This window comes from Mytilus galloprovincialis, chromosome 3 (assembly GCF_965363235.1).
Source record: "Mytilus galloprovincialis chromosome 3, xbMytGall1.hap1.1, whole genome shotgun sequence".
NCBI lineage: Eukaryota > Metazoa > Mollusca > Bivalvia > Mytilida > Mytilidae > Mytilus > Mytilus galloprovincialis.
This window is the reverse complement of record NC_134840.1, coordinates 89815703-89837832: the sequence shown is the minus strand read 5'-3', so window position 1 is coordinate 89837832 and position 22130 is coordinate 89815703. Positions and strand designations below refer to the sequence as shown.

Below are 22130 nucleotides of genomic sequence, written 5' to 3'. Positions count from 1 at the left end.
CAAATGTATCTTGAATTTGAAAGGCAATGACCAAATTCGGCGCGGGACGTGCGCTTTTTCATAGGACATTTGCGCTTATTTTTTGGACACTTGCGCTCCAAATCATTGGACATTTGCGCTTTTAACAAATGACCTTTTTCTTTTTTAACATAAGATATTTGCGCTTTTGCAATATTTGGGTTTTATTTAACTAACATCCTTTATTATCCGGGCTTGGGACCAGCAGGTTTGACCTGGCAGAGTTAAAGTCATATCTTTCTTTATGGTGAAAAATTATTTCAAGGCACATTCATGTCATAGCACATTGATATGTCTTTAAAAGTTTACATAAACTGAGCTATAAAAAATAAACATTCTAAAGACATCAGTACGTACAGTCATCATGGGTGTTATGATATTGTAATTATTGTATTTATTTATGTTGGCCTGATTTGTATTGTGTGGCCTGATAGTTGTTTACAGAATAATCTTAGAACTGTGCAGTTTAGAAATCACTGGAACAATTACAGAATGATTGGAACTTTCCAGAATGATCCTAATAAAAGATGCGTTATATAAACTTCTACATTTTACTAGAAACTTCTGTTGTAACTTTCTAGGATGTTCCATTATAGACTGTTCTAGAATCTTCCATGACAAATATATATATATATAGACACTAAAGTTAAACTCTCACTCTTGGACTTACACTTGGACTTAGACATCGATAGACATTAGCATTCACAGCATTTGGATTGACACTTTTATTCTACAAACAACATCATACTGGATTGTGACCTTAGTAGTGAACGTAATATTCAGATTGGATTCCGAAAGATATCCAGATACAGATAAAGATAAAAGATTGGACTCATATTTTGACAGTTAAGTTGACAGTAATATTTGTGTAATACTTCTTGTAAACTTTTGTATAATAAATATTGTTAAATTTTACTATTGATTTGTGTCTTTTGTTGGCTACAATTTAAAGGCGATTTCTGGCCGTAACAGAAATTGGGGGCTCGTCCGGGAGTACTGAAAATATCTTATTCAAAATTTGTTTAGTAATTTTTATTATAACTAGCCAACAAAATTCTACAAAATGGCATTTGATGCCGGTAAATTTTTGAAAACGCCAGACCTGGAGGGGTTTGATAATTTAAAGAAAGAGGAATTAGTGTTGCTTGCTAAACATCTGAAACTAGATTTTAAAGTATCTATGAGAAAACAAATTATAAAAAATTTGGTAATAGATAAATTAGTTGACTCAGAAATTTTAGGTGAAGAGGCTCTTGAACTTAAGGTAGAAACTGTTGACGCTATCAAATTAAAACAGCTTGCATTAGAACATGAACTTAAATTAAAAGAACTGGAAATGAAGGAAAGGTTGGAGATGGAGAAAATAAAGGAAAAAGAAGATGAATTTATATTAAAACAAGATGAATTTAAGTTAAAGCAGGCAGAACTAGAAATGAAGGAAAGATTGGAAATGGATAAAAAGGAAAAAGAAGATGAATTTAAATTAAAAGAACTTGAAATGAGGGAAAGACTAGAGATGGAGAAACTGAAAATTAAAATGGTCAAAGAAGAAAGCAACACTAAAATCCAGCCGAAATCAGAATATTTTGATGCAGCAAAAAATATACGTTTGGTTCCCAGATTTTGTGAAAAAACAGTCGATAAATATTTTCCACAGTTTGAGAAAATTGCTCATAATTTGAATTGGCCAAAGCCATATTGGACTACAATGCTACAAAGTGTTTTTGAGGGTAAGGCCGCTGAAATATACTCCGCACTTCCATCAGAAAAATGTTCCGATTATGACACGGTGAAACAGGAAGTTTTGAAAGCTTATGAGCTAGTACCAGAAGCATATAGACAGAAATTTAGATCTTATAAAAAGTTTGATTCGCAAACCTATGTGGAATTTGCTCGGGAAAAGGAAGATCTATTTGATAAATGGCTTACTTCAAAGAAAACAGATAACAATTTTGATAACCTAAGACAATTGATGTTATTGGAAGAGTTCAAACAATGTGTTCATTTAGACTTAAAAACACATTTAGACGACAAAACTGTTGGGACAATACATGATGCAGCTGTAATTTCAGATAATTATACCCTTTCACATAAAAGAAGTTTCAAGGGTCAAAATGTTAATAATTCAAGTGGAAATTACAAAACTCAAAGCACTGAGCGTACTGATAGTAAGCCTGTTGCACAGAATAAGAGTCAGTCCAGTTTTAATATGTCTAGTCCAAAATTTGATACTTTTGAGAAGAAGTCACTGATTTGTGCTTATTGTAAGAAGAATGGTCACCTGATGGCTGATTGTTTTACACTCCAGAAGAAGAATGAACGAGATAATAAGCCGAAGTCCAGTGCGTGTACGACACCTTATATTACCAGTCCGTTGGAATGTCCTGCGAGTCAGGCTTTTAAGTCCAGTTTTTGTGATTACATGGAGGAATATAAACCCTTTATGTCTGATGGGTTTATTTCTATTGTTGATGATACCACTCTTCAGCCTATTAAGATTTTACGAGACACTGGAGCTTCTCAGTCTTTATTGTTAGAAGGTGTGTTGCTTTTGTCCGAGAAGACTTCTGTTGGTGCCTCCGTTTTGTTACAAGGTGTAGAGTTAGGTTGTATAGATGTTACTCTCCATCGTATTTATCTGAAGTCAGATTTGATAACTGGACCAGTTATTGTAGGTGTTCGTCCTAATCTCCCTGTAGTTGGTGTTACATTATTGCTAGGAAATGATCTAGCTAGGAACAAAGTGGTTGCTGAACCAATTGTTACCAGTGAACCAGTGGTGGATGTTAAATCACCTGAAGATGATGCTGAATTGTATCCAGCTTGTGTTGTTACTAGAGCGATGGCTAGAAAACAACAAGATGAGAATTTGCAAGAAGACCAGTTTGATTACATGGACCTCTCTGACACTTTCCTAGCTGACATTGAAGGTCCTGGTAGCTCAGGAAAGGCCATAATAAGACCACCTAGTGTTAACAAGAATGTTATTATGCCATGGCCAAACGTAAACAGCCATTCATTAGACCGAAAGAATTTATTCGAAGAACAACATAAAGACCCTGAGGTTCTTCAGCTCAACCAGCGGGCTCAACCACAGGAGGAAGCAGACAAAGTGGTCGAATGCTCATTACCATCAGGACGGCATTTTAATGAGGAAGTGGAGGCCTCCTGACGCTACCCCAGAGGAGGAATGGAGAGTGGTATACCAAGTGGTGGTGCCTAAAGTTTATAGGCAAGAAATTATTGGTCTTGCCCATGACACCCCCTTGGCTGGACACTTAGGTATAAGGAAGACTTGCCTTAAGATCTTGCAGCATTTCTACTGGCCCAGACTTCGAAATGATGTTGCAGAATACTGCAAATCATGCCATATATGCCAGGTTGTTGGTAAGCCTAACCAGAAAATACCACCAGCACCACTTCTGCCTATTCCAGCCTTTGACGAACCTTTCAGCAGAGTTCTAATTGACTGCGTTGGACCTTTACCAAAGACCAAAACTGGAAATGCGTATTTATTGACAATCATGTGTACATCCACACGCTTTCCTGAGTCTATTCCGCTAAGAAATATCAAGACACCTACTATTGTCAAAGCTCTTATCAAATTTTTCACGTTAGTAGGACTTCCTAAGTCTATACAGTCCGACCAGGGATCAAATTTCATGTCAGGTCTATTTCAGCAAGTCGTGTACCAGTTAGGGATTGTTCAGTATAGATCAAGTGCGTACCATCCAGAATCTCAAGGTGCCTTAGAACGTTTTCATCAAACATTGAAGAACATGATTAGAATTTTTTGTCTTCAATTTGACAGAGACTGGGATGATGGAGTTCACTTTCTACTTTTTGCAGTTCGAGAGGCTGTTCAAGAATCCCTTGGATTTAGTCCCTTTGAGTTGGTATTTGGCCATACTGTAAGGGGACCGTTAAAATTGATTAAGGAAAAGTGGCTTACTGAACATACTGACTTGAATCTTTTAGACTATGTATCTAGATTTAAAGAAAAATTGTATACTGCTTGTCAAATTGCTCAGAAAAACTTAAAAAATGTACAGAACAAGATGAAAATATAGTATGATAAAGATGCCAGGGATAGAGTTTTTGAGCCTGGTGATAAGGTACTTGTATTTTTGCCAGTCCCTGGACATCCTTTACAGGCTAAATATTGTGGTCCTTATACAATAGAGAGTAAAATCAATGATTTGAATTATATTGTAAAAACTCCAGGTCGGCGTAAACAAAACAGAGTGTGTCATATTAATATGTTAAAACCATATTTTGAGCGTACTAATGAATGTGATAGTAAACCAGTTGCCACTTTAGGCATGGTTAAATTTGAGAACAATCATGACAAACCAGATGTAATTGAGCCACCTTTTAGTTCTAAAACTATGGAAGAGACAGTTAGATTGAAAAATTCAGAAATTTTGTCAAATTTAGACTCAAAACTTGCACATCTGTCTTTTGATCGTAGAGAAGAAATAAAAAACTTTGGTATTTTCTTTTAAAAATCTTTTTCCAGATGTGCCAAACAAAACCACTGCTGTTTGTCATGATGTTGATGTAGGAGATGCTTCTCCAATTAAGCAACATCCTTATCGGCTTAATCCACTCAAACTTGAAGCTATGAGAAAAGAAATTAAATATATGCTTGACAATGATATTATTGAGCCGAGTAACAGTGAATGGAGCTCTCCTTGTCTCCTTGTACCAAAACCAGATAAAACCTTTCGTTTCGTGACTGATTTCAGAAAAGTAAATTCAGTCTCAAAATCTGATTCCTATCCGATTCCAAGGATAGACGATTGTATTGACAACATTGGTCAAGCAAAATTTGTGAGCAAATTTGATTTGTTGAAAGGTTATTGGCAAGTTCCACTGACACAGAGAGCTCGTGAAATATCAGCTTTTGTTACACCAGATGGCTTATTTCAATATACTGTAATGCCGTTTGGCATGAAAAGTACACCAGCTACATTTCAAAGAATGATCAATAATGTTATAAAAGATTTAAACTGTTGTTATGTTTATATTGATGATCTAATTGTATGTAGTGATAGCTGGGAACAGCATTTAACACATTTGTATGATACTTTTGATAGATTGTCACAATCAAATTTGTCTGTTAATCTTGGTAAAAGTGAATTTTGTCAGGCCACTGTTGATTATTTAGGGCATACAGTTGGCCAAGGTCAAGTGAAACCTATTATGGCTAAAGTGGAAGCTATTTCCAAATTTCCTCCTCCTACAAATAGAAAACAACTTATGAGATATTTAGGCATGATTGGATTTTACAGAAAATTTTGTTCAAATTTTGCTACTGTGGTTCAACCACTGACTCATCTTTTACGAAAAGATTCTAAATTTATCTGGAGTGAAAATTGTCAAAACGCTTTTGAAAATAGCAAATCACTTTTAATTAATAGTCCAGTTCTGATTACTCCAGACTTTGAAAAACAATTTAAACTTGCCGTTGATGCAAGCGATGTAGGAATTGGAGCTGTTTTATACCAAGAGACAGATGATAATGTTGAGAAACCTATATCATATTTTTCCAAGAAATTAGATAAACATCAGAAAAATTATTCAACTATTGAAAAAGAGTGTTTTGCAATGTTGTCAGCACTTCAACATTTTGATGTATATTTGAATCCCACTGTATATCCTATTCTTGTTTGTACTGATCATAATCCTCTCACCTTCATACATAAAATGAGAAACAAGAATCAGAGGTTGACTAGGTGGAGTTTATTGTTACAGGAATATGATGTAATTGTAAAACATATTAAGGGTAAAGATAATGTAATAGCAGATGCTTTATCTAGAGCTTATTAAAACACTTTGTATATACTATGTATTTTTGTTCATTTTATTCATGATAAGTTTTTGTTACACTAAAACTTCTTTTGAGGGGGGAGGTGTTATGATATTGTAATTATTGTATTTATTTATGTTGGCCTGATTTGTATTGTGTGGCCTGATAGTTGTTTACAGAATAATCTTAGAACTGTGCAGTTTAGAAATCACTGGAACAATTACAGAATGATTGGAACTTTCCAGAATGATCCTAATAAAAGATGCGTTATATAAACTTCTACATTTTACTAGAAACTTCTGTTGTAACTTTCTAGGATGTTCCATTATAGACTGTTCTAGAATCTTCCATGACAAATATATATATATAGACACTAAAGTTAAACTCTCACTCTTGGACTTACACTTGGACTTAGACATCGATAGACATTAGCATTCACAGCATTTGGATTGACACTTTTATTCTACAAACAACATCATACTGGATTGTGACCTTAGTAGTGAACGTAATATTCAGATTGGATTCCGAAAGATATCCAGATACAGATAAAGATAAAAGATTGGACTCATATTTTGACAGTTAAGTTGACAGTAATATTTGTGTAATACTTCTTGTAAACTTTTGTATAATAAATATTGTTAAATTTTACTATTGATTTGTGTCTTTTGTTGGCTACAATTTAAAGGCGATTTCTGGCCGTAACATGGGTTAGTTTTCGCTTGATATCTGAAGCCAAAGGAGTGAACAAATTTAGCTCTTGTTATTTGTTCTGACTGGTATTTCGCCCACATTGCAAATACATAAACAGGTTTCTCTTTCTCAATTTTTGACTTGGGTCCCTGTTCATTAATATAACGAATCTTAATGTAATTCACCGACTGTTATTTAATGATGTTATTCAAAAAGAAAAAAAAATAGCAGGATGAGTTGAGCAGAACTGTTCATTGTAGTGGGCATGGAAGGATTCTGGACCATTTGACGTACTAATGATAAACATAAGTTCAATTTATTCACGTATTTATTACTTCTCATTTAAATTACAGGTAGACCAGTCTATGGAAGAAGCGATTCGATAAAAACTTTTCTTATATCAACGAGCGATATTGTCTTATATCAACGAGTTGCATTGTGGGAAATTTCAGAGGAATGTTAGCATTTGTACGAAGGAAGGCAGATTTCTCGGCATACAGTAATGACTCTTTTCTCAAAACAGGGTGACATTTAACACGACATACGTCTGGTGTATAATTTCCATGAATTATGTTATGTTATAATAAGCAAGATGTATTTGAACGAGAGAATTGAATTGTTGAATAAATGAAACATAAATGCACGATTTATCATTTGTAGATGTTAACATTCTATAAATATCATGTAGCAAATTCAGTGGAATGCAATTGAGATGAATTCAATTGTTTGCTAAGCCAAAATCACCTATAAGTCAAAGATACTGCTATATTTTATTATATCAATGCGATATTGGCTTATTTCATAGCGATGATTTTTTAATATCAAAAATTTATGAATGCGATACTTTTTTAATATCAAAAATTTATGAATGCGATACTTTTCTAATATAACTGCTATAGTTTTCTAGTATAAAATTAATACGATGACACGTCACAATGCATATTAAGAAAACTGCAAACATAATTCACAAACTTAGATCATGACCGGTTTAATGTTTGAGGATCAATATCACTAAAATTTCGTAACTGTAACAAAATTAAGGCTTACATGAACTTATCATTTCGAAAATGTTGCTTTACCCTACTTATAGTTGAAAGTCTTAACAACCTGTTCAGTCTATTGTTTCAATCACATGTTTTAACCGACTAATTCTATTTCAAGTGATGATGCAATATTATTAGCGGAATTTAAATGCGGTTGCAAATAGTCTACCGACCTATTAGATTCTAATATACTGGTCACACTGCTATAGCCTATCCACATTGGTAATATCGAAATAGACAAAAATATCATTACTTAAAAGAAACATTCATTCAAACAATCCAATCCAATACAGCTCCAAATTACAATGAATATTCAAATGGTAAAATAAATAATCAAAACAAATCAAAATGTACAAATGATGATGTCCTGAACTTTGAAGATACCAACTGAGTAGCCTCAGTCTATAAATTGGACAACTTCAGATACAAGGAAAATCAAAAATCTTGTCAAACAGAAAATTTATTTATTATTAACATAGAAAAAAATATTGAGAAGGAAAACAGTTCTTTTTTTTTTTATATCAAAGACTTTTCCCGTTGGTAAATCGATATCTCTACGAACATAATCAGCTCGCCGCGTGGACACTCTTGAGGACATTCCAATGTATTGTTGCCACAGAGATTTGACTTTCGTTTTTGACTAGTAACCGATCTTATAAATACGCGAACATTTCTTAGTGCAAAATAACAATCCGTATCGCTTGTTATAAATTCATTTCTTCAATATGAGTACTAAACAAGAATGTGTCCAAAGTACACGGATGCCCCACTCGCACTATCATTTTCCATGTTCAATGGACCACGAAATTGGATAAAAAATATAATTAGGCATTTAAATTAGAAAGATAATATCATAGGGAACATGTGTACTAAGTTTCAAGTTGATTGGACTTCAACTTCATCAAAAATTACCTTGACCAAAAACTTTAACCTGAAACATGCACTTTCATTTTCCATGTTCAGTGGACCGTGAAATTGGGGTCAAAAGTTTAATTTGGCTTTAAAATTAGAAAGATCATATCATAAGGAACATGTGTACTAAGTTTCAAGTTGATTGGACTTCAACTTCATCAAAAACTACCTTGACCAAAAACTTTAACCTGAAACATGCACTTTCATTTTCTATGTTCAGTGGACCGTAAAATTGGGGTCAAAAGTTTAATTTGGCTTTAAAATTAGAAAGATCATATCATAAGGAACATGTGTACTAAGTTTCAAGTTGATTGGACTTCAACTTCATCAAAAACTACCTTGACCAAAAACTTTAACCTGAAGCGGGACAGACGGACGAACGAACAGACGGACGGACGAACGGACGGACGAACGGACGCACAGACCAGAAAACATAATGCCCCTCTACTATCGTAGGTGGGGTATAAAAATATGTTAGGAACACAAATAAATAAGATGTAAATGTCTTTTGATGTTAGAAATGCTATATATCTTTTCTATATTTATAAATTTAGATCGTTCAGTTGGGGGACTGGAAAGTAGTTATTTATTAGGGGAATTTTTTAAAGATTTATAGATATAAGAAGATGGTGCATGAGTTCGAAAGAGACAACTTTCCATCAAAGTAATAATTTGTTTAAAGTAAACCATTATAGATCAAAGTAGGGCCTTAAACGCGGAGCCTTGGCTAAAAGCGAACACCACGATATATGTGACACAGTCAGTGATTAAATATTTTATTATGTAATCACAAAGTCAAGAAAGATTCTGAAGTTCAAATGTTCGAATGTTCACAACTGTCTTTAAAGTTGAATTGTTTGAATGTTCAATAAATTGTCACACGGCCACGTGATCGTATAGTATAACTGTTTCGTCCTGATGGAGTACATTCGGATATTAAGCGCACGAGTTCCAGCCTACCCACGAGGAGGGGGGGGGGGGGAGACCTTGGCGGAATCTCCGTTACCAATCTGTCCTAATCGAATTCTCGTCTTATCGAATTGTCCTTGAAGTCCATTCAGAGATCTTATATAGTCCAGTGGTCTATACACACGGTCCATAGCTGTAGGCCGGTTACGTAGTCGTCTGGTTGTGGAGTAATAAATAGTCTGTGGTTAATTGTCAAACTAGAGCTTTCTTACAAATTGATGAAAGGTACGAACGAACGTAAAGGGAGCACGTATTTCATTTCTACAATAACAGTTAAAAGAGTCTTTGTTTTATCCAGTAAAACAGCATTCTTTTCTAAATCAAGTTTATTAAAAAAAAAAACAATATCGCAAATAATACGCGATTTTAATATAATCAAACAGAGAAAAATAGGGTCAAATACACTTACTTCCGATACGTTACTTACGTAAACCACGAGTACACACATTTCCGCGGGAATTATTTAAGCACGAGTTTCACGATTAACATTTCAATGACATTACTGAAGTACGTTAGTCTAAATTTAACGACAAGATTCATATTTATTTTTATTTGTTACAGTACACTTTCAGCAAATTGTCAAAGTGGAATATCGAGATTTGCTAAAAAATGATGCTACAATGTTTTTAAAAAGTAATGTTGAATAAATCTAGAAAAAAAAAAGACTTTTTTTATCAAGAAAATAAATCTACAATTCTCCACCAAATAGATATGGATTCTATAATGACGATTTAGGAGTACACACGTTTGGAAGATAGACGCGAAGTTGTTACCTATCGTCCAGTGGCTAATATTTCATGAATGTTCAGGATAGGCAAAACGCAGTTATACGCTAAAATAACCGTTCCATTGCTCTGGTGTATCATATATACACATTTTAGGGGGGGGGGGCATTAATATTACCAGGGGAGAGGCGATGATTTAAAAGTTATGAAACGAGCATCAGTGTATGGCATAGTATGAAGATCATCTTTTTTTTACATTTTCATTTTATTATTTTGAGCGTTGCAAATTTTGAATTAAGGAAGTATTCGTGTTTCTGTTAGGGGAGGAAACAATGTATTTGCTTTGACATTTTCTTAGGACAAAATTGCTTTGACATTTTCTTATGTTAAACAGTGCAACATTGTAATATTTAAGAGTGGGGTGGTTTAGTCATTTTTTTTGTCTGACTACTCTATATTTAGAATATTTTGTAGTGTTATCTCCTCCGACCTGGTGGTATCAATAATCAGATTCTAACCTACCGTCAGGGGTCGAAATTGGCGCTGGTCCGGTGGTCCGAGACCAGTAGAATTTGTGTCGGACCAGTAGATTTTGTCAGCTGGTGGTCCGGCGGACCAGTAGAAATTTTTCGTTAAAATCAATGATTGCATCTCTATCTCGGTTTTTTTACAAAAAAAATAAACCTGAGAAATTATTTTTAGGGTATTGGGGGTGCTATTTTTGGAATAAAGAAGAGGAAAGCAGTTGAGGAAAATAAACTAAACATCTGTCATATCTTTTAGTGGTTATCAAATGAATGTCATTTTTGCAGGACCAGTAAATTTTGAGCCGGACCAGTAGATCTAAAGTCCACTGGTCCGGCTGGCCAGTACACTAAAAAGCTTAAATTCGCCTACCGTACGTCCCGAAATCCTAAATATATCTCAAGAAAAATCCAATTTAATAAGTGTCGTTGCATGCACGATAATTGTCCGAAGTTCCACGACTATTATTTAAATATGTAAAAATAAAGGATCCCTAAAACGAGTCTTACGTATGATTCGTCAAGCATACGTACCTTTCGTCAATTTGTAAGAAAGCTCTACTATGCAATTAACCCCTGACGGGTACATGTTATTCCACAGTAGACATGGTCATTTATTGGCTGCAGGTTATATGTCTATAATATTCGTACAGATCGTTATTAAGTGTCCAAAGGGTACATTTCATTGAATTGTTCGGTTATGCTGTAATTAATTCCTTTTTAATGAATTTCCTAATTAATACTCCAGTAATAATAATAATAATTAATGATATGAAACACAATTGTGTTACATATATAGGAACAGAAACATTACTAGAGTTAAACCATTCAAACAGGAAAACCAACGGTCATATTTGTATAAAAAAAGGATATTCAAAAGTACAGGTCAGATTTTGTCGAATCAATCTGAACGAGGACAGTATGATTCATCTTTCTCACAAGTTAGTTGCATTGTTATCAATAAAGAAAGTCTTCCATGCGTGCGTTGCGAGCATATCGGATATATATTTATATTTCGGTGCGTTCATTATAAAATTTGCTAAATGTTATATATGAGAACAATCATTTTGATACTTAGCTATTTGATTACGACATTGTTTATTAAACCCTTATTTGATTAGTTTTGCGAAATCAATTGAGAAATTTGTAAGATGTTACAAAAAACAATTTGAATTTAAGCAACGGTCTTAAAACTGCTTATTTACATACAATACTACTAAGAAGTGAAATCACAAAAATACTGAACTCCGAGGAAAATTCAGAACAGAAAGTCCCTTATCAAATGATAAAATCAACTGATAAAACACACCAAACGAATGGATAAAAACTGTCAAGTTTCTGACTCGGTACTGGCATTTTCAAATTTTGAAAATGGTGGATTGAAACTGATTTTATAGCGCTTAAACTCTCACGTGAATGACATTTTCATCAAATTCTGTCATATTTATAAGGATGCGTGAACAAAACAGACATAAATAGGTAAAATTGTCAAAATATGGGTACTCATTCTAATATTAATACTAATAAGTACTAATATTGATATAACAAAAACACCGCTATGATATTTTATAAGTATCGCATTGATATAAGAACTTATAGCATTTGTTTATTTATGTATATAAGAAAAACACAGCACTTCAAATTTTACACGGACATAAACCTTAGCTTCTAACTAACTTCTGAATGCCTAGACTCAACTGTTGTTTATATTTGAACAATAAGTTTTAAAGTTAGTATTTTCTTAATTTTTCGTTGCCGAAAACAACATTTTCCGCATGGAATGTCTGCATATTTACTATTGATATTAGACAATATCGCTATGTGATATAAGAAAAGTTTTTATCGATACGCTTCTTCCATATAGACTGTATACGACTATTAGTACTGCAACTGACATCGAAAAAGACGCTTAGTTAACGAGTTTAATGGTCCGGAATAACACACGGCTGCAAATTGTTTAAATTGATAGAATGATATCTATATTTTAATTTCCGTCTGGTCACATTTTGGTATTTTATCCCTTAAATGGGGGTACCCGTCAATTTACGGTTTTGGGTAGTTACCTTAAAATCCAAAAATATATTTTTTGGTTAAATTTCCCGCTATTTTCGTAAATATTTTTGATGCACATATCATCAAGGATCATAGGAAGGATGAAGACATAAATATAATACCATCCCCAAGTAAAACTTTCAACTTTAAAGTTGGCTTTTTTAAGATACAAATTTAACGCGTTTTTCTTTGAAAACGAGAAAACATATGATTCAAAAACAGTGTATGACATTTTAGAGGACAAAACATATTATTGCGATACTGCATGCAAATTTTGTTGGGCAAATTCCAAATAATTGTGTCAAAAACTCAAAATTAAAAACATCATATGTATCTTTTTTTAATTACAGAAATTTCCTATCCATCAATCAGCTCCACCATTTATTTTTTCCTTCAAAATGAATTTGATAGTTTCGATGTGATTATGTAGATTTTGTAGGATAAGTTAATTAATTTGAGAGGTTTGGATATATATATATATATATATATATATATATATATATATATATATTAGTTCTTTCGTGTATTTTCTGTAAATAAGTTATATTTTTGTTAATAAAATTTTGACTTTTTATAAAAGTTAACCAAATCCTTTGGATAAGAGGTTTTTCCGGATAGTGACTTTAGTTGATATTGTGTGAAAATACATTGTATGTCAATGTTTAACCTCAGAGCAATTAATATGCATGCAAGTGGTCGGGGGAAAAGTACTATTGAAGTTTCGCAGAGATTTGGTGTGTGACAAGGTGATGCTACAACCAACTTCTCTTGATATTCTGCTTTCCTTGGGAGAATCATCAGTGATGTTATGAGACTTGCACCAGAAGGCAAAATTGTTGCGTCTTTAAATAAGTTTGATTAATTTGATTGATAGTTGGTTGCTTAACGTCCAGTGGCAAATATTTCATGCATTTTCAGGACGAGAACAAGTTAACAATAAAAACAATAGGTAGGTCTTGAAAATGATGGTATATTGGATTGGGACAGAATGTTTGCACTGCAACAGGCCACCTACGGACCCCTCAAAGAGTTGTTGCAAGGGTTCTTAACGTGCAAAGAACGTGGCACTCTCTTTACACGAGGCATCGGATTTAACGTTCCCATTCTAACCGGACGTGACTGCGAACTTGATACATCTCGCTAAGCCAAACGGACGCCCCACTTCGTTTTACTGCCGGTCAGGAGAAGACAAAGGGACCATATTTCGTTTCCCCAGTCACCCTTGGGGAACTTTAAATTAGAAACAACAGAAATCCATATATGTGATCAAACTGATCCACATGCATCCTCACAACCTGACACTTTTATACGATCTCGCGCTCAGTTTCTTCCTTGTAGTTTGGATATGAAAACAGGTTTTTGTGTAAAAGCAAAACCTTTAAAAAAAAACCCAGAAAACTACACAAAACTGAGTCCTCTAAACGGGTTGACAGTCTTTTAAGTTGTGCTAATTAATGTGAGTAATCATTTATCTATGCATTACAAAGTACTTATTGAAGTCAACTCCTGTGCAATTAGGTAAAACAGTGACTGAAAAATTAGAATTTGAACTTGCTGTCAGTTCATTGATAACGATTGGTAGTGATAATCTGTTCTTCCATAAGAAAAAGCCTTTCTCATGTAGCACATCCTGGACATATACCCAAGATTGTCTCTGATGCTTACCAAACTGCCAAACTCCAGAACTAACTAGATATTGTGACACCTTACAATTCAGACACAGTGGGGCCAAGGGATATGAAATATAGAGTTTAGCTCTGAACTCAATATAGGGGATGCCACATCTACTGCAGGGAAATTGAAGTCTATGTTAAATCTTTTCAGAATAACACCAAGGTGTGTCTGAAAATATCAAGGATACATTAAAAGAGGAACAATTACTCCACCCTGCCACCAGTGCTCTTATGGGCTATGTCCTCGTTTTCGGTTATTTCTATGGTAAAGATGACCACATATCTTCTTAATAGATATAGGAAGATGTGGTATGAGTACCAATGGTACAAAACACCACCCAAGTCACAATTTATAAAAGTAAACCATTATAGGTTATCGTATACGATCTTGAACACGGGGCCTAGCCTAGGCTCTTCGGTTTATTTGTTAGTTAATTGATGAAAAATATCACATAGGCGCTTCTAATTCGTCTATTGTCCCTACAGATAACAAAAATTCGTAAATGTATGGCTATTAAAAAATCAATCGTTCCTGTAGCAACATTCGCCCCATTACATTTGGATTGGCCGTGCAGATATATCATGAATATGCATATGGAAATATGGGTCACGAACATTGATCGAAACTTTGTACTCACATGGCTTTTGTGTTTCCTATGCAGAGGTAAGACTATACCTGACGAGTTTGACAGAATCAAGACGGTATTTACGCTCCAGATGGCATTTGTACTCAAAAACTGTGTTTGCTTTGAACACAATCTGTACTTCGCCGAACTTGTTCTTGTAAAAAAAGGGAGGTGTGTTGTAATGCTTATACGCGAACTGAATCTGCATATGATGACTAAGAGCTAGTTGATGAAGACTTGAGCTATTGTGTGTCGCTTTAAAAAGTTATGTAAGGGTTATGACTGATTTTGAGTTACAACATTAGCAAATTGGCATTACATTGTATAATTTTTTCATCCTTGCCTGAAACAATTGATGAGTAAACTTTTTTACCAGGATTATCCCACAAAGACAATGTTCATGCACTAAACTGACTTTGTTTTACACTCAGCCAAACCCCTAATCAAGGCAAGTAACACTTATGATTTTTTTTAAAACCTCGCATTCGCCTCGGGTGACTATGGTATATGTGTGTTATAACTGATTTGTCCAGACTTTGCAAATACACAATATGTATTTATCTATAACTAGATACTAATTTTCACAAAATACACAACCTTTTAGATGCAAAATTAAAAACACTGTTTCAGCGCTTGAATTTTGTTTTGTTTCAAAGATAGAAAAAAATATTGAAATAATTTGATAAACTGGTGTTTTATAGGTTAGAAAATAATTCGGTAACATACTGTAGTGAAACACTATACACAATATGAAAGTTGATGGATTTGAAAAGGTCAAGGCCACTTCTTCTTTTGCTATGTCATAAATGAAAAAAAATCAGAAGGTTCCAAATCAACGCCATTTTGTAATCGCAGCTCTTCGTATAAGTAGTCAAATTTGTCGTTTAAACATCGTTTATAGCATATGCTTATGAATGAATAGTTTTTGTAGCATATTCTATTGAATAAATATCAGAAAATTTCTCCTTTTTGTACTTGCGGTTGAAATATTAATATATTTAGGTCTGACCTTTGACCTCAATTTCACAAAAATGTGACCACTCTGGATTTTTACGACCAAAGTTTTCTTTTGTGTGTTCTTCCGGACCATTAAAGTTTTTAAAAAAATGAACTCTGGTTGCAGTACTATATAGATAAAAAGCGCAAATGTCCGGTCATTTTAATACAGGCGAATCAAAATTTAAAGCGCAAATTTCATAGTATTGAAGCGCTATCGTTTTACAGGTGAACAAGCGCAAACGTCCTGTCTCCACCAAATCATATCACCGGCTTATTCTCATTTCGCCTTAGGTGTCAAAATCTTTATTAAACATATCTTGCCTTAGTGCAAATTTTCAGGTAAAAAAGAATTATTTAGTTTTTGTTATATATGTCAACAAGTCTTGGAAAACATGTTTTTTTTTTAATCATGCATCTCTAATTAATTAACTAGTGATGTGGTAGTGATGTAGGATATTATTCAATGTCGATAAACACTTATCTCTATAGTAAATGCAAAACGGTAATGAAAATTCGTTAGATCAGTTAAATACATTAGTTGCCCAAAAAAAAGAACAGATGTGTTCCGAAAAGACTTCAAGTGTTCCGAAAGACTACAGAGGTCGTTCAATATATGCTGCGTTAACCCCTTAGGGTTCTCGCAATAAAAAATTAAACTTGGTTGTAGAGATCGGTTGAATTGAATTTAAAATACAAAACAGAAAAGAAAGAATTAGTTATTTTTCAACCATTTGTATAAATAAGACATAATATATAGTTATATTCTACACTTACAGGCTCATCACAATTTGCTATCCAAAATCTGTACAGGTTTTGAGGTAAACAAAAAGTAGCACAGGCTTCCTGCAAAAATAAGAAGATACCCTTTGTTAGTCTTGTATTATTTTTAATTTTAGTTTCTTGTGTACAATTTGGAGTTTAGTATGGCGTTCATTATCACTGATCTAGTAGATATATTTGTTTAGGGCCAACTGAAGGACGCCTCCGGGTGCGGGAATTTCTCGCTGCATTTAAGACCTATTGGTGACCTTCTGCTGTTGTCTGTTCTATGGTCGGGTTGTTGTCTCTTTGACATATTCCCCATTTCCATTCTCCATTTTATCTTATTATATCACATGCTTAAAATCAAATGTTTGCATGCACCTTTATAGATTGATAGGAAGATATAAAAGGCCCGAAACGAAAAAAACTAACGGAGTTAACTTGGAGAAGTGGTATACCATTACATCATAACAATCAACGAGCTACACAATGAGTGCAATTATACTTCCTTCGCCTTTTCAAGGAATAAAATTCTACATCTCCGCAAAATCATATCAGGAATTTACAAATAAAAATAAAAGGAGCTTATTTTAAATTAAACTTACATCAGTTGCATGTATAATTGAATAAATAATCTAACATGCACATTACCATATTTATATATACTCAAATAAGTTGTAGAGAGACATTCGAAATTTTTTTCATCCGAAATGTTGTCCTGATTATCGCTTTGAACGCGTCAACGTCCGGATTCATTTGTATCTATGTTATACGGGGTGAACTAACCCTGTTTGAACTTTCAAAAATGCATGCACATTTTATTGGTAAACAGACTTATTGCACGGTTATACTTAAATGCGGTTCCTTCAACCAACACAGTAATAAATCTCAAGACTTTACACCGTTTTTTCCGGCTATTTCATATTTATGAAAGTGTGTTGCCTATAATACAGATTATTACTAACAGTGTTTAGGAAATTTTTGCTTATACTGTTAAAGCATAGGTCCCTTTTCAAAAGTCTCCACACTACCGCCTTGATTTAGCAAGTTATTTTTTTACGTAACGTTTTACGATATGATAGGCACTAGGGCGAAGATTTCACTGCATTGTTTTTCTTTTTGCAGATTTTGCCTGTTTTCTTATAAATTTACTAAAATTAAACGTTGAAGTTAGAAACAAATGTAGCGTTTGTACTAATAAACATTGTCATGAGGGACAAACTGTAGACGCATAATTAGCGAGTGCATAGTTTGTCAAACGTATGTTAGAAACAAATGATCAAAACAATATACAGTTAAAATTTCAGTTTCGCATTTTATAAATGGTGATTTTTGTTTAAATATGAAAGTTTTTGTACAATAAAAAATATTTTTAGATAGCTGTAGAAAGATACAGCCTTCTTAGTGGGTTTACATGGTTGTATTTTTCTACATTTTAGAGTCGGTTTCACTAAGAAACTTAGGATTAAGATTGATCGTAAGTATACAGAATTGTTCATGACTTACGATCAATTTAAGTTGGTGTTTTTTTAAATCAAGATTTAGATTAGATTTTTCTTTAAAAACATGTGTTTTTGATACATAAATATCCGTTATAATGATGCAAAACATAGATAGGGTCACCAACTTCGTTTTTACAGTATACAGCTTACAAAGTTGTATTCTTTGAGAAACAATCCAACAAACCGTCGAAAAAATCACCATAATCGAAACGTCATCGCGTTGCAGGCCGTAAAACTTTTTTGGGATTGACGTTTTTGACACAGTGGTTTTTGATAATCAAGTTACAACAAGGTAACAAATTAGACCAAAAAAAAACCGATCATAATGATATTTTATATCATTAAAACAGAAATGTATGTGTCAACAACATACAGTTTTTAAGCAAAAATTAGGAAGTAGAATAAGAATTTTGAAGATTTTAAGACAAATTTTAGAAGATCTTTTGCCGATTATATGTGATTTCTTCACTTGAAAATATTTGTGCAAGGCTCAATGGCAAGTTGCCATTCTAGATATGCCGCGAGAGACCAAAATGCCAAAAAAAATTAACAACTATAGGTTGCCGTACGGCCTTCAACAATGAGCAAATCCCATACCGCATAGCCAGCCCAGGAATGACAATGTAAAACAATTCAAACGAGAAAACTAACGGCCATATCTATATAGAAAAATGAACGAAAAACAAATATGTAACACATATATAAACAACAACCACTGAATTACAGGATCCTGACTTGGGACAGGAACATACATACATAATGTTGCGGGTTGAACATGTTAGCGGGATCCCAACCCTTCTCCTATAATCTGGATCAGTGCTATAACAGTACAACAACTATAAAAATCAGTTGAAAAAGGCTTAACTCATCAGATGGACAAAAATACAAGTGGACGTGGCCGGGTACTTGTAGATCCCAACAACAAAAGGACACTAGGGACAGATCTTAGAGTTCTCGCAGTTAACCGACAGCCACTCACAACTAATAAAAAAAAATTCATGCATCTAAGACTAAATTATCAATCCGTACAAATCCAACATGTTGAACATTAACTTCATTATGAAATGTGAACTCTTATTTAGGTTTGAATAATACAATGGGAAAGGATAATTTTTAAGGTCACTCGAAAGTGTGATTATGTTCTAAATTGGCCAGACAATACTTGGTCATGTTTTATGAAAATTTAAAGCACATCTTCATAAAACGTGCCAAGTATTGTCTAACCTATAATTCTCATTTCAATTACCTAGCTTCAAACGAAAGACGCTGCTAATAAATGTTAATCAAAGTACTGAAGTTCTGAACAGGTTCTTGTGGATGGTCAAAAGCACATGTCACAGAAACAGACCACATACCTGAAACTGAGCCTGAGGTTATTTACAGAAAAATATTTTTTTTTAGATACAAGTTTGTGCGTGTATGATGAATAAATGACAGGAAATTCAACCGCACCGTAATAAATATTATATTGTAGTGATACAAATCAGTATACCTGGGACTATTTTACTAATATAATAATAGTCCCAGAGTTTACAATGGTTTGTTGGTATATACTATATTAATATTACGGTTGCGTGTATATATAATTTTCACCTTGTTGTATATCATGCTTTTCTACTATTCTTATCTTAGTGCAGTGCAAGTGCATGGTGGACTCTCTTCTGTAAAAATCGATTTTTCTAAAAGATTGGATATGAGAAGCCATTCATATTTTCCCGCCAAACAATAACAGAGTTACCGGTCCTTGTCAAGAGTGTCGCAAAACGTTTTTCAGATATTCTTCCGTAAGCTTTTATTAATAACACAATTTTTCGGTACGTGTGCATAGATGTTATCAATGATTTTTTACGTTTATATATATATATATATATATATATATATTTCTAACGAGAACACATTTTCAAATTATTAATTTGAGTTCTAATAAAAATATCTATTGGAGTATCCATTGAAAAAATGAATTTGAATCAAGCGATTAAGTATACTGTTATTTAGTAAGTTAGTACTACCGTGGATCTATAATTTGTATAGATAGGTTGAAAACCCAAAACTAACTTGCATAATGGAAATTTAGGCGATTGCAATACATCGAAATTACCTATGCCACGGTCATCGCGATGTGATTTGTAAACAATACAATAAGACAGTTCGATATCGTTTTATAACTGGCTTAGTCCTACACACACATATTTTTTTCGACACTTCAAACATTATCAATCTGAGATGACTCGTTAATTATTTTTTGTAATTCTATATTAAATATCAGTGCATAATGCGTACGTTACCTTGTTGTCCATGCATAGTGCTTTGCACTGAGTTTTGCATAATTTTCGTTCTATATTCCTCTCATATCTAAAACACTGACCAGAATGTAATAAAATACAAAGTAATGTCAAAAAAGAAATTTGATTAAACATATCGTATTAATCCAAACAAATTGTCTCTCTTCATCGCATTCTGTGACATGGTTGTTCTCTGGGAACTAAACATCCTGTTCAGATAAGGCATGGGTGATCTATTTACACACTTCAAACGATAAAGAATTTGTGATAATACTTTAAATCAACAAACAATCAATTGCGAAGCAAATGCAACAGTAAACAAATAGTTAACTTATGGGCAGTTTGCTCAATTAATCAGATTTTTGTTCTACCACAGTTGCTGTAAATGCCAGACAATTATACATGTCTCTGACTTGGTATATAATTTTAAAATTCACATCACAATGGACAGTGATTGTTGTGACCACAACATTAACATTTAAATGAGACTTACCTTACTAAATTGCAAAATTTAATAAGAATTGTATGAGTATGTGGAGCAGGATCTGCTTCCTCTTCCGGAACACCTGAGATTACCCCCAGTTTTTGGTGGGGTTCGTGTTGCTTATTCCTTAGTTTCATATGTTGTCATGTGTACTATTTGTTTGTCTTTTTCATTTTAGGCAATGGCGTTGTCGGTTTGTTTTCGATTTATTAGTTTGACTGTCCCTCTGGAATTCAATCCCTTAAGTGTTTCACACCAACTAATGAAATTCCAATAAAACTTCAAGAGCGTTTAATTTTTAAATTTTGTTTCATTGTAACACTTACGGGACTATATGATAAAACTGGATAATGATGATCCTTAAAAAGTTGTCTTCATGTAAAAATATAAAGGGAGTCAAATTCCTACAAGAAAATATCAAAGAAGGGGTCCTTCTAAAAAGCGCCCGGGAGCTCCCGGGTGAAGAAAAAGCACCCGAGGAAAGAAAAAGCGGCCGGGGGAAGAAAAAAAGCAGCCGGGGAAAAGAAAAGGCGCCCGGGGGAAATATATAGAAATTGTATTGGTATGAGACAACTTTGTGTCGATGAAATAAGTTATGCACATTGATTTTTTTTAAATTTTAGACAAGTATTTTGCAAATTCAGATAATAGACATTTGTAATGAGGCACAAAAACAAGTATGAATGTTTCAATTTAAACAATTATATATGAATACTATTTAGAAAGACGGGGAAAGACAGATAATAATGGATCACAGCTTCTGCTGAAGATTTATAAAAAGACATGTTTTTCAAAAACGATATCAAAATGAAAAATGCCATTTATTTTCTTCTCCCGGGCGCTTTATTTTCTTCCCCGGGCACTATCTCTTTTCTCCGGGCGCTGTCGGGTTCTCCCGGGCGCTTTTGAGTAGGACCGCAAAGTAGTGTGACAAAAATGCAGTTTAGGCATAAGACAATATTTGTTATTTATCGTTGAATTGTAATCTACAATGAAATAACTGTTTGAACAGTGCGTTACCGAAAAATACATATAAAATCATCTTTTTATCCTTGGT

General features: G+C 33.7%; 1 protein-coding gene across 1 annotated transcript in view; it reads right to left on the bottom strand.

The window, feature by feature from the left end:
• Positions 1 to 20803, bottom strand: part of LOC143069320 (uncharacterized) — a 164561-nt gene extending 143758 nt beyond the window's left edge. The window contains exons 1-2 of the mRNA XM_076243889.1: positions 20593 to 20803; positions 16818 to 16886 (exon numbers count right to left, since the gene is read on the bottom strand). Of these exons, the coding sequence (XP_076100004.1) occupies positions 16818 to 16886; positions 20593 to 20724 (201 nt within the window). The 5' untranslated portion in view covers positions 20725 to 20803. The remainder of the gene's footprint in view (positions 1 to 16817; positions 16887 to 20592) is intronic.
• Between the last annotated feature and the right edge of the window lie 1327 nt (positions 20804 to 22130).